The sequence below is a fragment of the Podospora bellae-mahoneyi genome, chromosome 5, assembly GCF_035222275.1.
Source record: "Podospora bellae-mahoneyi strain CBS 112042 chromosome 5, whole genome shotgun sequence".
Lineage (NCBI taxonomy): Eukaryota > Fungi > Ascomycota > Sordariomycetes > Sordariales > Podosporaceae > Podospora > Podospora bellae-mahoneyi.
This window is the reverse complement of record NC_085884.1, coordinates 2,714,541-2,728,644: the sequence shown is the minus strand read 5'-3', so window position 1 is coordinate 2,728,644 and position 14,104 is coordinate 2,714,541. Positions and strand designations below refer to the sequence as shown.

Below are 14,104 nucleotides of genomic sequence, written 5' to 3'. Positions count from 1 at the left end.
TTGTCTGGCAAGTTCCACCATCGTGACATTTACCGGGAGTATAGACATTGGCCAGTACTTATAGCTATCGTCCACGTAGCCCTTTCTCTCCATGTCCATGCGTTCTTTGAGTTGATTTCACTATCCATCTGACCACTCTACCATGTTGCGCCACGCAAAGCTTCTCGCAGCCCTGGCCACGGGGGCGACAGCACACCACGCGCTCTTTGCGCCGGGTATGCATTGCCGTGTAAGTCGTCCATCGATATTTGTCGTGTATCTTTCTGACTCTCAACTTGACTGACATCCAGATTTCAGGGCGGCAACAACCCAGCAGTGGACGATCAAAACACCAACCTCGTCGTCAACCCCCTCTATAACCTCACCAAGGAGCAGTGGTGGATGCAAGCGGACCGAGGCTGTAACGTCGTGGGCCCCCCCAGCGGACAGTCCCTCGCTCTACCTGCAGGAGGTGTCTTTACTGGTGAAATCGCCGAGAACCGCGCCTTCACCACTCTCTCCTACAGTGGTGACCTCACGACAGACTGGACAGACGGACGGGACCACCCTGTGAATTGGACCGGCCCCAGCACAGGAGAGGGCTGTCTGGTTAACAACCCTGACGGGTTTGGTGGTCCGTTGCATACCCAGAACGAGACCAGGGCCACAGGCACTGCGCTGGCGATTTCGTACAATTCCAACTTGGCGAATGTAAATATGGAGAATTTGGTTGTCATCTCTGTTGCCCCCAAGTAAGTTCACCGTTCTCCTTTCGCAACACAGTCATCTAATCAGTTTATGTGAAGCACCCCCTGGAGACGCCTAGTCAACTACCCCATCCCCGCCGACCTCCCCCCCTGCGCCCCAGGCCAATGCTACTGCGCCTGGCTCTGGGTGCCCGACGGATGCGGCGAGCCAAACATGTACATGCAAAACTTCCGCTGCCACGTTCCATGGAGCACGTCAGTTCGTCGGTTGGGCGTTGCCCAGCCCCCGGTGTATTGTGCGAATAACCCCTCTGCTTGCGTCAAAGGTCCAAAACAGATGATCGCCTGGCATCAGCGGACGGGCGACAATGTTGTCACCCCGGGGGACGTCACACCGCCGTATAACCCCAAGATGGGCTTTTTCCCAGGAGCGCAGAACGATATCTTTGAGCCGAGGGTGGGGTGTTTTGTTGATTCTGACTCTCCTCGCGTTCTGCCGCATCAGATCAGTAGCATTACCGGTGGTATGACAACGGAGAAGTGTATTTCTGCCTGTGACACGGCGGGATATTTCTATGCGGGAGTCGAATACAGCACCGAATGCTTTTGCGGCAACTCCCAGCCTGGGTCGGGGTTGTTGGTGGCTGATGGGCAGTGTGATATGCCTTGCGCGGGTGACGGGGGAGAAACGTGTGGAGCGGGGTGGAGGATTGAGGTTTATGGGACGGGGAAGTACCCGGCTAGTTCTTACACTCCTGCTGTGCCGCCTGTTTTGACTACGTCGACGTGGCTGTATCTTTGTCCTGAGGTTCAATGGGGTGGGAGTTGCAAGAATATCAGGGTTGGGCACGCGGAGAAGTGTGTCAGTTTGGCGGGGACTGACCTTTACAAAAGAGTTAGGTCTGCTGGGCCGGATATGGGGAGGTGTGTGTTGTTTAGGTGGGTACACTTGGTTCTGCTGGTTTGAACTTGTCGTGATGCTAACGGGAGCGTTTAGGGGTGATAACTGCGAGAGAGACTCGGGGACGTACTTCCCGCTGATATACCCAGGGGTTAATAACTTTGGGACGCAAAATGATGCTTGGGGATCGGTAAGATGCCGGCCTTGAAATCTCGAGGGGGCAAAGACACTAGGTAGGGGAAAAGCTGGTCCAGGGGCAAAAAAGGGTATTATGTTTGTGTGTGTTGAAGAAGGAGCGCTACCTGTAATGAAGAGCCGTGACAGCGTCTAAGGGTCGACACTGCCATTCCCCATCTCTAAATCTACATCTTGCCTTTTTTGATGGATTCTAATTTCATCAGAAACAATTGTATCTGCCCGTCCTAGCGCTAGTTGATGCCTCCTCCTTTCAGCCAGTTTCCTCTCAAACTCGGCAATTTGATCTCCCCCACTCGTGCCAAACTCTCTTCCTCCTGAGCATACTCTCTCTCGGATATCGCCTTGGGTTTCGTCCTCCCGATAATCGGCCAAGCACGCGCCACTCTTACAACAGCGATCTTCTGAACGATGCGGTCCCCAACAAAATATCAATGTCTGGGAAATCGACCAGGTCAAACCAACCCTCGTGTATCTTTCTCTCTCCATGCCCGTACCACTTGAGTAACACCCTATGGGTTGGGGTCAGTGAGCCGTTACCTACACCTCTGATGGCAATCTGGGTGTCTTCTGGAATGGGCACAAGAGTGACGTGCTCTAGTGCATTGGCTTGGCGGAGATAGGAGACGGAAACCAAGTCAAGGTCGGATGCGCTGTCTAATTTGGCTCTGGGGGGATAGTACTTGAATGCTTGGCCAGGATGTTTGGCGTGGGGCTGGCCGATTATGATTCGGATGGCAGCATCGATGTTGTATTTTTCTTGGGAGAGCTGGCCGAAGCCTCTTGTCCACACTTGTTCGACCAGTTTCAAGTGGTTGGTCTGATGAACGAGTGCAAGACTGTTTGGGTTCTTGGTAGTAAGTGCGCCGGACATTAGAGGGGCTGGATCATCGTCTAGGGATGCTTAGTATGCAGAATCGGAGTCATTCTACCCGAGGTCTGGAATTGCTAGGGCTGATAGTTTTGCCATGGCGGCGCTGTGTGGCGTGTTAGAAACTCAAATTTCTATGTATACATTTGGTAGAGTCTTGCCTGTACTTACCTCATTTCAACCAGCTGCTGTCGAAGCTTAATTCTGTCAAGTGGCTTATCGGAAAGTTTCACTGCTATTCCCTGGTGACTTGGCTTCCTGTTCACTTACTCAGAGCACTAGTCTCTCAGAAGCAATACACTTCCCTTATATGCGGCCAGAGCCTTGTCCAGTTCGGTCTGCTTGTAATAGATTCGCAAATTCTGACCCATTAGGAATCTCTTGAACTTGCTAGAGTTCCGTTGTAGCTTGAAAGAGTGCTCGTCATAACTTGCCCCTTGGCGTCGGCAGGTTTCCAAGGCCTCCAAAACATGGTCTGGATCGTCAACGGGTCCGTCAAGAGTGTGCTCGCATTCTCGTAGAATGCGCTGCAAAACAGGAATACTCGGTCTGCTGTGCCTGAAAGTGGGATTCGGCTCGCTCTACCTTTTGGGCAAAGTCGGCAAGTAAGGCGGCCATTGCGACGAATATTGTCATGGGGGTGATGACGGAGGAGACCAACAGGACTAGAGTGATGGGACTGATGAGCCAGAATTGGTCTTCTTGGGGCATGTTGGTGGAGGTGATGTATTGCTTAGTCGGGCACCGCAATGGAGTCGAAAACGAAACACCATGTGGAACATGAGAAGACTTTATCTTGTTTTACCTTGCCATCATCAACCTCAAGTGTAACCAGGATGCCTATCATCCATGCATCACCACCCAATCAACGTTAGCATGAGCGGCAAGGCTTACACAACCACAGTTCATCGAGGTTAAGCATTACGGGCGCGCGCGGGAAGGATTCCGTCTATGGGTTCCTGGACCCAACTGGTCTCTTGTGTGGTCCGCAAAGGGCGGGGGGCCTCTGATATGGCCCTCGAGGCGGTCCCCTTGCCCCTAATCCAACACTTCAGCCCACCACACCAGCTGAGACAACCCTCAAACCCGTATTTACACCTGCACCATCTCTTCTCAGAGGCAGGTTTCTTTGTTCTTCAAAACAAACACACCGTGCACGACTTTCAACCTCCGCTCCCTCCTGGATATCCCAGGTTAGCAGCCTTTATGAGAGGGAGTGAGAATGAGGCTGCTATTCTGAAGAAGGTTTGATCAAGCGAATGTCTTGGCGCTATATCGCTGCAGGCCGAGGTTGTTGAGCTAGGGCAAGAGTATCGGGATCAGTGTTTGCTTGACCACCAGGATGATCCGACGTTGCGACTTTCTGAGAATATGAAGCTTTGACGGGAGAAGAAGACTATGCAGTATCACAAGATGGTGGAGTTGAGAGAGAAGCTGAAAGGGTACAGTACGAAGAGTTTATCTTTCCCATTGCCTCGGCAGGATGCGAATCTTGAACGCCAGAAGAATTCATACTCCAAGGTGGGTCGCTGTCGCAAACCCTTCAGATCACCATTGACGCGTGATAGTCCACCAAATCAACACCGTTCCCTCCCCTCAACCTTCCCAACTCTCTGCTCTCGAAGACTGGCTACGCGACTTCAGAGGCGGCAATCCCTTCCTCCAGTCCAACGAAGCCTTCACCTGGGCAGACCCCAACCCCTCGTCATATCCTCTGCCTGAGCGCACCGGTCAAGGAAACCGACCCTTGTACCACTTTCATCACTGAGAAGATTCTTAGAACTTATCGCCACCTCCTCGGCCATCGCGTCAACACCGGCCAGGCTGTCGACACAGACACAGGCCACAGTTTGTACAGTCCTTCTCGAATTAGTAAAGCAAGCAGTCTCATCACAACTGTTCTTGCGTCTACCTTGCCGGTATTGGCAATCCTGGTGCTGAACCGGCTGGACAGCACAGATGCGAGAACAGGGGTGACGGCAGGGTTGATGGCGCTGTTTGCGCTGGTGATTGCGGTGTTTAGCGATGCGAAGAGGATAGAGTTTTTTGCGGCTACCACTACGTATGTTGACCCTGTGTCGGGAATCCCCAGGGTGAATGACTGACATGAAATGCCCAGATTTGCCGCTGTCGAGGTAGTCTTTATTGGGAGTGCATTGACAGGGGTTTCTCAGGGGTAGTATTCCCCAACCCCTTCTTCACCTCCCTCATCATCTCAATCCTTCTTTGCACCCACTCCCAACACCCAACCTCATCATACTTCTTTTCCTCCCCCTCCTCCAACACACTATCCAAAACCCCACACCTCTCATGCAGCCCAAACCCCCAGAAGAACGCGATGCTCAACCTCTCCCTCCCCGAGGTATTCACCACCCGATGAACCGTACTCACCCACTTCCCGTTCGTAATCCGCTGCATGTAATCCCCAAAATTAACCACCAACGTCCCCTCCACCGGCCTCGCATTCAACCACTGCCCCTCCCTATCCAACACCTGCAACCCCCCCACACTATCCTGATACAATAGCGTAAAAAGCTGAAAGTCGGTATGACTCCCAATACTAACCTTCTCCTTACCCTCTTCTTTTGTTGCAGCAATAGGCGGATAATAATTCACGGCCACCCCAACATCAGGAAACTCAAACCTCCCGTCCAACCCGTCCTCCTCCAACCCAAGCGCCAAAGCCATCACCCTCACCAGCTCCCTCCCAAGCTTCAAAACAGCCTGATACAACTCAGTCACCGGCCCCGAAAACTCTTTTGGTGTTCTCGACCAGGGAAACCCATCGTTATCGTGGTCGATATACCTTTTTACCTCATCCGGGATGTTCTCCAAGTCCGACGGGGAATGCAACGGGTCATAGGCGGGATCGTACCGCCATGAGAACGACTCTCGAACGTCGACGCTCTCCCAGGGGTTGATGTGCTGTGTCTGACGGGGCCGGTAGCCGACCACGCCCTTGTTTTTGAGGGAGTTGTTCGTGTTGGCGGGGAGTTTGGCATCAAGAGGGGAGCGGAACCAATCTAGAGAGGCGTTTCGGGCGGTTTGGAAGAGGGAGAGGGGGATGCAGTGGTGGGAGATGTACATGAACCCTGACGTGGTGGCTGCTTGACGGATTTGGGAGGCGAGGTGCTGACGGGAGGGGAGGTCGTCGGAAAACAAGGGGGTGAGGTTGATGATGGGGATTTCGGAGGGGAGGGCGTCGCGGGGCGGGTGAGGTAACAGGGGCCTGGAAATGGGACCGAGGGGGGAGGCGAGGTGGAGGTATTCTGGGGGTGACATCTTGATTTGTGTTTTGAGAGTGTGGCCACAATGAAATCGATGGCTGAGTTTGAGTTCGGAATGTTGAAAATTATATGTTCATTTTTTATCATGTTTCTGGGAGATATCTCCAACCTTATCTCGACCCCTCACTCTCCATGTGCTCGAGCGGGGAATCCCGAAACAATGTTCGGCAGGTTCCACCATGCGGCGGCACTCGACCCATGTCACTGGCGAGACAAGCATGATGGCATACCCCCTACCTCAGAGCAAACTTCTCAATGACGGGCCTTGCTATCCAGAATGCCCCGACATGAATCTTCCCAACCCCAATCCTCTCCTCCCACCACTCCCCATTCTCGCCAGTCTTGTTCTCCAACAACAAGACATTGTACACATCATTTATAGCCGGTGTTTCATAGCGCCCGAGGTCCCAGCGCGGATCCCCATTCTCCCTGCCTGGCCCCCTCCCCGGCTCCGAGTCAGTAAACACCGTCCACTTTCTCCTTTCTTCAGGCCGTCCCCATTCCTCATCGAAGAAGACACTGTCCTGCATTCGCCGTGGGTTCAGGTTCCAGTAAAGGTCCCATCCACACGGCGGCGGGGCGATTTGTGGCACCATGTCTCTCGACATGGCCACCAGCCTGTACGAAGCCGACGCACGGTCGATGGACGAAAGGGGGACGTTGAGAGACAAGAACCCGGCGCGGTATCCTTGATGGTAGACAGCAAACTCCCACGGTCGGCGAGAGCCTGACCCATATTTGCCCGCATCGTTGAGGCCAATCTGCAGAAACTCGTCTTCGACAGGTATCGACTTGTGAGCGGTTGTGGACATGTCGGTGAAGCGCGCTTCGACTGAGCGAGCGGTGAAGGGAAGTGTCCCGTCCGGTAAATGTCGTGGTAGCAACGGTTTTCCCGGCAAGTTGATGGGGTATGTAAAGCGGAGGCCCGGGTAGGCGGGATGGGAGAAGTAGAGCTCGTTGCGCGAGGTGTCCTTTTCGTCCTTCCAACCGTCGTCAAGGTCCTCCAGCTGATACAAGAAGGCATGAACCCAGGAATTCAAGGATTTAGGCTGCTCTTTGGCTGCCTGAACAATTTTTGCCACACGCTCTGGGCTATCTCCGCGGGCGACAAGATACCGTACAACAGTGCCGATACTAGACGGATGTGTAAGCCAGTGGACGACGTTGAAGGGTGCCACAGCAATGGCATTGTGCCAGCCCCGGCCGCGATACTTTGTGTGCCCTTCCCATCCAGCCCAGCTCCAGGACGGGGCGGCTCCCAAATAGGTCCGGCGGGTGAGAGGCTCCTGGGGGTACCACAAGAGAGCCTGATCAAAGGCAAACTCGGGTATGCCGTACCAGAAGGTGGTGTTCACCCCCTGAGAAATGAGATCAGTGACGCCCTGGAATGCGTTGATGGCATCGCTCTGCCACGTCATTTTGCGCTTGGTGTACATGTTGACAGCCTCCCGATATGTCTTCCAGAGCGTCTCCCCTTCCATGGGAAGAGTGCCGCTCCGGTAAGCTGCCACGGGCATTGCTCTATAGGTTGGAGTAGGCAGTTCTTCCCGAGTAGATACCAGGGTGTCAGATTCTGTGCCCGTACCAGCTAACTTGAAGCGCTTGTTGGGGAATTCTGTCTGGGTCGGGTCGGACCAAATGTAGAACATTAGGGGATATATGGCTTCTTCAAACTTTGGCCGATCTACAGGCACCGTTGGCTTGAGGTCCCGTGTCGAATTGCGAACTGTGTCTTCGCACGCAGTCCCATGGGGGCAGGTAAAATAGAGCTGAGAAGCCGTAAAGTACACGGTGCGTTGGGACAGGTGACGCTCCTGGAATGTCCAAGCACGAGAATTCCAGATGGCGTCTTCAATCTCGTGGTATGGCTGACGGGCGTCATGAAACACAGCGCCAACAGACAGCCCTTGGATTTGTTTAACTACCTGGGATCGTGCCCGTGGCGTGCTACCCACCCCCGGAAGTCCGCCATCAGGGCTGAAGTTGGTGGAGGCAACGATGTTGATGACGGCGTTGCCATACACAGCAGCCATTTGCGAGACAATAATTGCCTTTTCAGCATCGTCGTCTTGCACAATGCAGAGAGCGTCAATCCACAGGTAACGCAGTCCAATATCCCTGGTAACCTTGATGGCGTCCAGATAGGTCTGGCTGATGACGATTGATCCGTTGCTGAAGATTCCTGGGCTTTCGAGGGTTGCCTTTGTTTCCAGTGTCAAATGGACGAGACTTGTTGCATTCTTCCCCCAGACATAGGAAAGGCAAGCATAGCGACACGGCGTGGGCACTGTTACGAGACAGCCTTCATCAACGTCGATGACTCGCAGCGTCTCCATTTCGGGCGAGAATGCGTGAATGGACCTGTGGAGCTTGGGATGGCTGCCTTCGCAAGTGCGGATCCAGTTGCACAGCCGTGGGATATTTGCGGCGTCCTTGCGTACTGGAAGCCCTTGAAGTGCAAAGGGCTCATCCTCGGATGTCATCCTCTGCATAATTACTTTCTTCGCCAAGTGGCTGAAGCCAACCTCCAACCGCAGGGCGCAATCTGGCCCATCATCAAGAATGTCGATTGATATCTTGCCCGCCTTTGTCTGCCTCGCCTTTGCGAGTTCTTCAGCAGTGCATTGTTGCTCAATGGCTTCTCGCACCAGGTTGCAAAATGAACACGTAGATTTCTCGTTGAGAACTCTCGACAGTCCATACAACTCGATGCAAGCAGTGGATGGATCCTTGTTCCCCTGAGGCTTCAGATTGCGATGCGTAAATAGGACGGTGAAGTTGACGTGTCGGCACATGTCGCAAAGGTACTGCGGGTCGGTTGCCTCCAGCACGGTTGGTGAATGAATGAACCAATCTTCGTCTTTGCGGTCTTTTGATGTCTCTTTCGAGTACAGCAGCCACTGTTCGTCAAAATAGTGATGTTTGTACAGGTTGTGTAGCGCCACTTCTTCCTTAAAGTTGGCCTCGTAGTTGTCTCGAGTCATCACGTTGTCCTCTTCCTCGGCTCTCGCTTCATCCTCGGTTTGCATCCACACATCAATCAACTCCCGGTTTTCATCCGACATGGGGTTTTCTTTGCATTCGTTGTCGTCATCTGGTTGATCCCTCTGCTTCTCCTGCGCTTCTCGCTCAAGACTACGTTCCTCAACCTGGGCTTCGTGGGAAGGTCCAAGTCCAAGATTGGGGCGCTTGAACTCCTCGCTTTCCACTGTTTCGTGTTGTGTGCTTAGATCAGGCTGGGATACGGATACGGGGGTCTCTTTGGGCTTGTTTTCTTCTGTGTCCGGCGTCTTTGGGGGGCTCGCATCATTGTTGGCGCTGGGTCCGAGCTTCGACGGCTCCAACTTGAGGCGTCGCCGGTCTTTGGGTTGGTCCATTTTCTTACTCCAAAGTCTCAACTCAAGTGTCTTGATGTTGCAGGAGACTCGATGGTGCCAGTTGAGGGCTTATTTCCGTGGTGTGGTTTTGTAGCCGAACATCTCTCCAGCGGCGTTGCTAGGCACCACGAATGTGTCCTCTGGATCCCACCAAACATCGTCGGGGTTGGGCAGCAATTAGGCGCTTACAGGGGGCGCAGCACAAGTGCGAACAGGGGAAGCCTCACATCGCCACAGCATAGCTGATCCTACTCTCTGGTTGCCTTGATCAAGGACCAGCACTTTTTCATACCAGTCCCCATGGACTCTGATTCAATCTCATCGCTGGACACCCATCGATAGTTCGATTCCAGGGGCAGTGTTCGGAGGCTTCTGCCTGAATCGTCCAGTTCAAACAGCTGAACGTGCATGGCGAGCCTCAGATGTGAAAATAACCAAGGGACAGTGCCTAGTTCTCCACGGTATCCGTCTTTTGATTCGACCAGACTAGACGCGTAGTCCAATGCCTGCTTTTTCCGGCTTTTGGTAGTGCTGTCATTGGAGGCGGGCAATATGTAGCTGGGAAACTCCCACAATCCAGCCAACAGCCCCTTGTCTGGCCGGCGACTGATGAGGTACTGTCCGTCTGATACGCGACGAATGGCGCAAACAAGAGCTTCTTCCTCTCTGACCTGCTTCTTGGGTTTCTTCAGGGGAAACCTCTGGGCATGGGAGATGATGGTATTCAACTCTTGGGACGAGGGCGTTCTGCTAGCAACATCCTTTTCCTTCATGGAACTTGCTTGGAACGCCTCGAAGAACTTGGAGGTTTGCTGCCTCCCCTTCTTTTCCGTAGCCTGCGAGCTCGCTTCCATGGCATCTTCCTCCACAAGTTCACAAAACACACAAGCAATGCCATCCTCAATATCGGGAACGGCCTGCTTGAGGCCTGAGGCCAGAGCCACACCCTCGGCGTAAGCCATACAGCTTTCCGTCACCGGGCATTTTCCACATTGAGGCTTTGGTGTACAGATCGTGCTCCCCAGCTCCATCAACGCCTGTCCCCATAGCCCCGGCTTCTCGCCCTCTTCCCCATCAGCCTCAGCAACAACCTTCACCAACCTATCCGCCGCCTCCCAAAGCACGTCTACCACCCTCTTGTCCCCTTTCACATCTCCCATCAGTCCCATCTGCCTCGACAACACCCTCATAACATTCCCATCGACCATCGGTTCCGCCTCGCCAAACACAATAGCCGATATCGCCCCAGCAGTATACCTTCCCACTCCGGGAACATGCTTCATAAGCCCCTCCACCGTATCCGGCAGCAGCCCCTGCATCTCGGCGACAACCTTTTGTGCCCCGGCATGTATCCTCCTCGCCCGAGAGTAATACCCCAGCCCAGTCCACATATTGACCACCTCTTCCTCTGTTGCCTGTGCTAGGTCTTCGATCGTAGGCCACTTTGTCATCCACTTGTTCCAGTATGCTATTACCGTCGCAACGCGGGTTTGTTGGAGCATGATCTCGGAGATCCAGACTTCGTAGGCTCGACGGGAAAGGTCGGCGCGGGAGGGGTTCGTGAGGAAGGGTTTGCGCCACGGCATGAGGCGGATCGTTTGTTCTTTTTGAAACCACTTCAGGAGGGAGGCTTGGGCGGATGGCGAGGATAGGAGGAGGGGTTGGTGGTAGGAGGGCGGGTGTGGGCGGAGAGGAAGGGCGCGGCCATCGTGGGGTGCTGAAGTAAAGATAGACTGGACGAGAAGAAGGGAGTTGGATTTGGAGTATTTTGTCGGTGATCTTGTTGTCGTGTTTGGGGTATGTTTTGTCACCTTGCGGCGCTTTGCCGGTCGAGGTTCAGGATCTGGGTCGGACGCAGAGGATGCGGAATCCGGCGATGAGGGTTGAGAAGCTGACATCAGCCCAGCGGCGTCTTCTGAATCACCATTGTGTGGCCCGTACGGGTTTGGCGGTTTTGGCTCTTGTGCTGCAATACGAGCGCTTTTCCGGCGTGCCATCTTTAGCGGGCACTTTGCTTTGTCCGGCGGTCGCTGGTTGTCGTTCTTGCACAAAGACCGCGTTTTAAGGTGTGGACCGAAACCTAAAACGAGGTGGAACGCGACGCGCTGTCACGTGAGGGTCTAGCCAGTTCAATGAAAACCGAGGGCTAGACTAGTCGGTTCTCAAATGACGACACTCATTGCGAATATACCGATCTACCTTATTGCCCACGAAGAAAACACAGGACTCACCGAGGACAGCTTTCCAAGTCGTATTTCTTAAGCCCACTCAGGAGCCTTGCTCTCGCTTCAGAACCACGATGTCCAATTGGGAACCTCGATGTCCAATTGGCTCTATTAGCCATCAGACCGTGTCTGGTGCCGGGGTTTCCGGACGCTGATCTTCTCTCAACCCAACCCATCTTCCTGATTGCACGGTAGGCCAACCTTCATACCTTCGACTCTCCGTCTCGAGACACAATGAGGCAATCGCTGCGGTTGGATTTGCTGCCTCTATTTTGACCTTCGTCGATTTTTCATACAGCCTCGTTTCTGGTGCGCTCAAAGTGCTGCAAACAGGTACTGTGCCTGGTGTCTCTGACGTACAGTCCTTGATACATGAACTGCAGCAAACAACGAACAGTGTGCAGCAAACACCCTTTCCAGCTTCCTCTAATCACCATGTCGATGCTCTGCAAGGCTTGGCAACCAAATCCAAGGAGCGCCTGAACGAAATCCAGGGCATCTTGCAAAGTCTTGTTCCCTGGGATGTCACCTCCAAATTCGAAGCTCTCCGAATATCGTTACGCTCCAAGAGGAAAGAAGGCGAAATTTACAAATTGCTTGGTCTTCTGGACAATACCGATCTGATGGGTTTAAGTATCTCTCTTCTCATCCTCAAGCATGTGCTTCCTGTTGCGAGATATGGATCAATGCTCACTACTAACGAACATAAAGTGAACGGTCTCTTCTGGTTTCCACCCAGATTAGCAAACTTGACGCTTCTGTTACCACACAGTTCTCCAGTGGTCCTGATCGACTACTTGATTTCAAAAAGACATTGCACGAGATGAGGGCCAATATCAGCTGTGATCAGCAAACCCTTTCAATCGACATACTGCGCAGGGTAGAAGAGAAGGTACAGAGTCTGCTCGAGTCATCTTCTCCGCCCACCGCTGAGGCTAGGGCATTGCGGTAGCTTTAATTCTCTTCTATGTGCTCACGGGAAGATGCTATCCGTGATCCTCAGTACGGAACTTTCGAATGGATCCTGGAAGCGGACGACCATGACGGGCAATACATCCAGACTGTCATTTCCAGGGAAATCTAATGCAGATTTCGGATGACATACTGCCAAAAACTGAGGAAGATTTCTCTCGTTATCTTCCACATTCACACCCCTCAGTCTTCCAACGAACCTGAAGCATATAAGCGCCGACAGAATATAAAAATCGAAAATAAAACGGGCGGTAAAAAATATAGGTACTTCGGTACATCGAGCTCGTATTTTCAGGCTCTCAGACGGAATGATTATGAAGCATAGCTCTTTACTACCTAGACACTTACCACTCCGATCTTTAAAGCCGAGATCATAATTATCTGTATGCTATCGTAAGGAATGTATTTTGCTAAGGATTCAGCTAAACGACTGGATTACGCTTGGATGTCCGTACGCGTTTATGCTGGACTTAGCTCTTACAAAAACGAAGAGGCGAAATGGCGTTTTGTAGTGGAGTTAGGTTCAGAGCAATACAATAATAATTTCAGAGGGGCCCTGATATTAGCCGAGGATCTCGTTCACGGCTCCCGGATCACTTACGTTTGGGAAAAGAGGGGAGTGAACCGTCAAATTATCAGATCTCAAGAAGAGACGAATACCCTAGCTCTTTACAAAACGTACATTTGCCCTCTAGAAAACGCACTTTCTTTCTATCTACTAAGTCCGCACTATCTTCCCCTCCACAGCCCCTTAAAGTAGAGTCCGCAGCTTCTCTAGGAAATAAGGGTTATATTTAAGATTTTTATTTATAGTTAGGAGCGAAACCGGCGTTTGCTCTTGTACTCTTTGAAGTATTTGGATACGGACTAGCTGTATTTAGAGAACATCGAGGTACTAAATACATCGCTAATAGTACTGATATTTGCCGGCGTTTGCGTGCTGACGGCCTGTCAAAAAGCACTATAACGTAGCTACCAGGTAAATAGAGCAGTCTAACGCTGATGTAATTTGCCCCACAGTGCGATGGAGAGAAATCGTACAAACTATTGAATTAGACAGTAAGAGGCCCACTGTTAAGGAATTAATATCTTAGCAGTGGGACCTTGACTACCTGGTTAGGTAAGCATGTGGTACCTAGTCCTCTTTCTTCCGATAACTAACGAATTAACTAAGTTTGTATCTAATATTATTATTTAATATACACCTGCTAAGGTAAATATCTGCCGCGTTATATAACGTAATCTTCTGCTGATTAAAGCGGTTCGACTATAATAACGTTAAAGTATTTATGGTAGTAAATCAAAACTATATATATAGCGAAAATAAAATATTATAAAGTAATTACGCGTTTTAAGCTTTATACTTAAAATAAGATATTGAAATATATAGCATTATTATATATTACAACGTTTATCTTTTTTTAATAAAAGTAAATAGAAAGAGCTAAATATAGCTAGAAATATATTCTAAGCCGATAGTATAATTAGATATTACTATATATATTAGCCGATAGTTAAGATAAAGCTAAATAAAGTCCTTCCTATTTCGTGTAATTTACTTATTATTAATAAAGGAAAGAGCTTTACTAG

General features: G+C 51.6%; 5 protein-coding genes across 5 annotated transcripts; 2 read left to right on the top strand and 3 right to left on the bottom strand.

The window, feature by feature from the left end:
• Positions 1-142: 142 nt before the first annotated feature.
• On the top strand, positions 143-1,999 carry QC761_507280 (uncharacterized protein; the record flags this gene model as incomplete). Its single annotated transcript, XM_062879953.1, has 3 exons — positions 143-229; positions 298-731; positions 786-1,999. 3 exons carry the CDS (start codon positions 143-145, stop codon positions 1,651-1,653), a joined length of 1,389 nt encoding a protein of 462 aa, XP_062731164.1. The 3' UTR covers positions 1,654-1,999.
• A 171-nt stretch (positions 2,000-2,170) lies between these two features.
• Positions 2,171-3,233, bottom strand: QC761_0081910 (uncharacterized protein; the record flags this gene model as incomplete). The annotated part of the gene is made up of 3 exons (XM_062872857.1): positions 2,924-3,233; positions 2,825-2,857; positions 2,171-2,621 (listed from the first exon to the last, which is right to left on the bottom strand). The coding sequence occupies exons 2-3, from the start codon at positions 2,827-2,829 to the stop codon at positions 2,171-2,173; spliced, it is 456 nt and encodes a 151-aa protein (XP_062731163.1). The 5' UTR covers positions 2,830-2,857; positions 2,924-3,233.
• Positions 3,234-4,066: 833 nt separating this feature from the next.
• QC761_0081900 (uncharacterized protein) lies at positions 4,067-4,758 on the top strand (the record flags this gene model as incomplete). The annotated part of the gene is made up of 2 exons (XM_062872856.1): positions 4,067-4,174; positions 4,222-4,758. The coding sequence occupies 2 exons, from the start codon at positions 4,067-4,069 to the stop codon at positions 4,756-4,758; spliced, it is 645 nt and encodes a 214-aa protein (XP_062731162.1).
• Positions 4,759-4,795: 37 nt separating this feature from the next.
• On the bottom strand, positions 4,796-5,935 carry QC761_0081890 (uncharacterized protein; the record flags this gene model as incomplete). Its single annotated transcript, XM_062872855.1, has 1 exon — positions 4,796-5,935. The coding sequence occupies one exon, from the start codon at positions 5,933-5,935 to the stop codon at positions 4,796-4,798; it is 1,140 nt and encodes a 379-aa protein (XP_062731161.1).
• A 238-nt stretch (positions 5,936-6,173) lies between these two features.
• Positions 6,174-11,314, bottom strand: QC761_0081880 (uncharacterized protein; the record flags this gene model as incomplete). The annotated part of the gene is made up of 2 exons (XM_062872854.1): positions 6,174-9,385; positions 9,610-11,314. The coding sequence occupies 2 exons, from the start codon at positions 11,312-11,314 to the stop codon at positions 6,174-6,176; spliced, it is 4,917 nt and encodes a 1,638-aa protein (XP_062731160.1).
• Between the last annotated feature and the right edge of the window lie 2,790 nt (positions 11,315-14,104).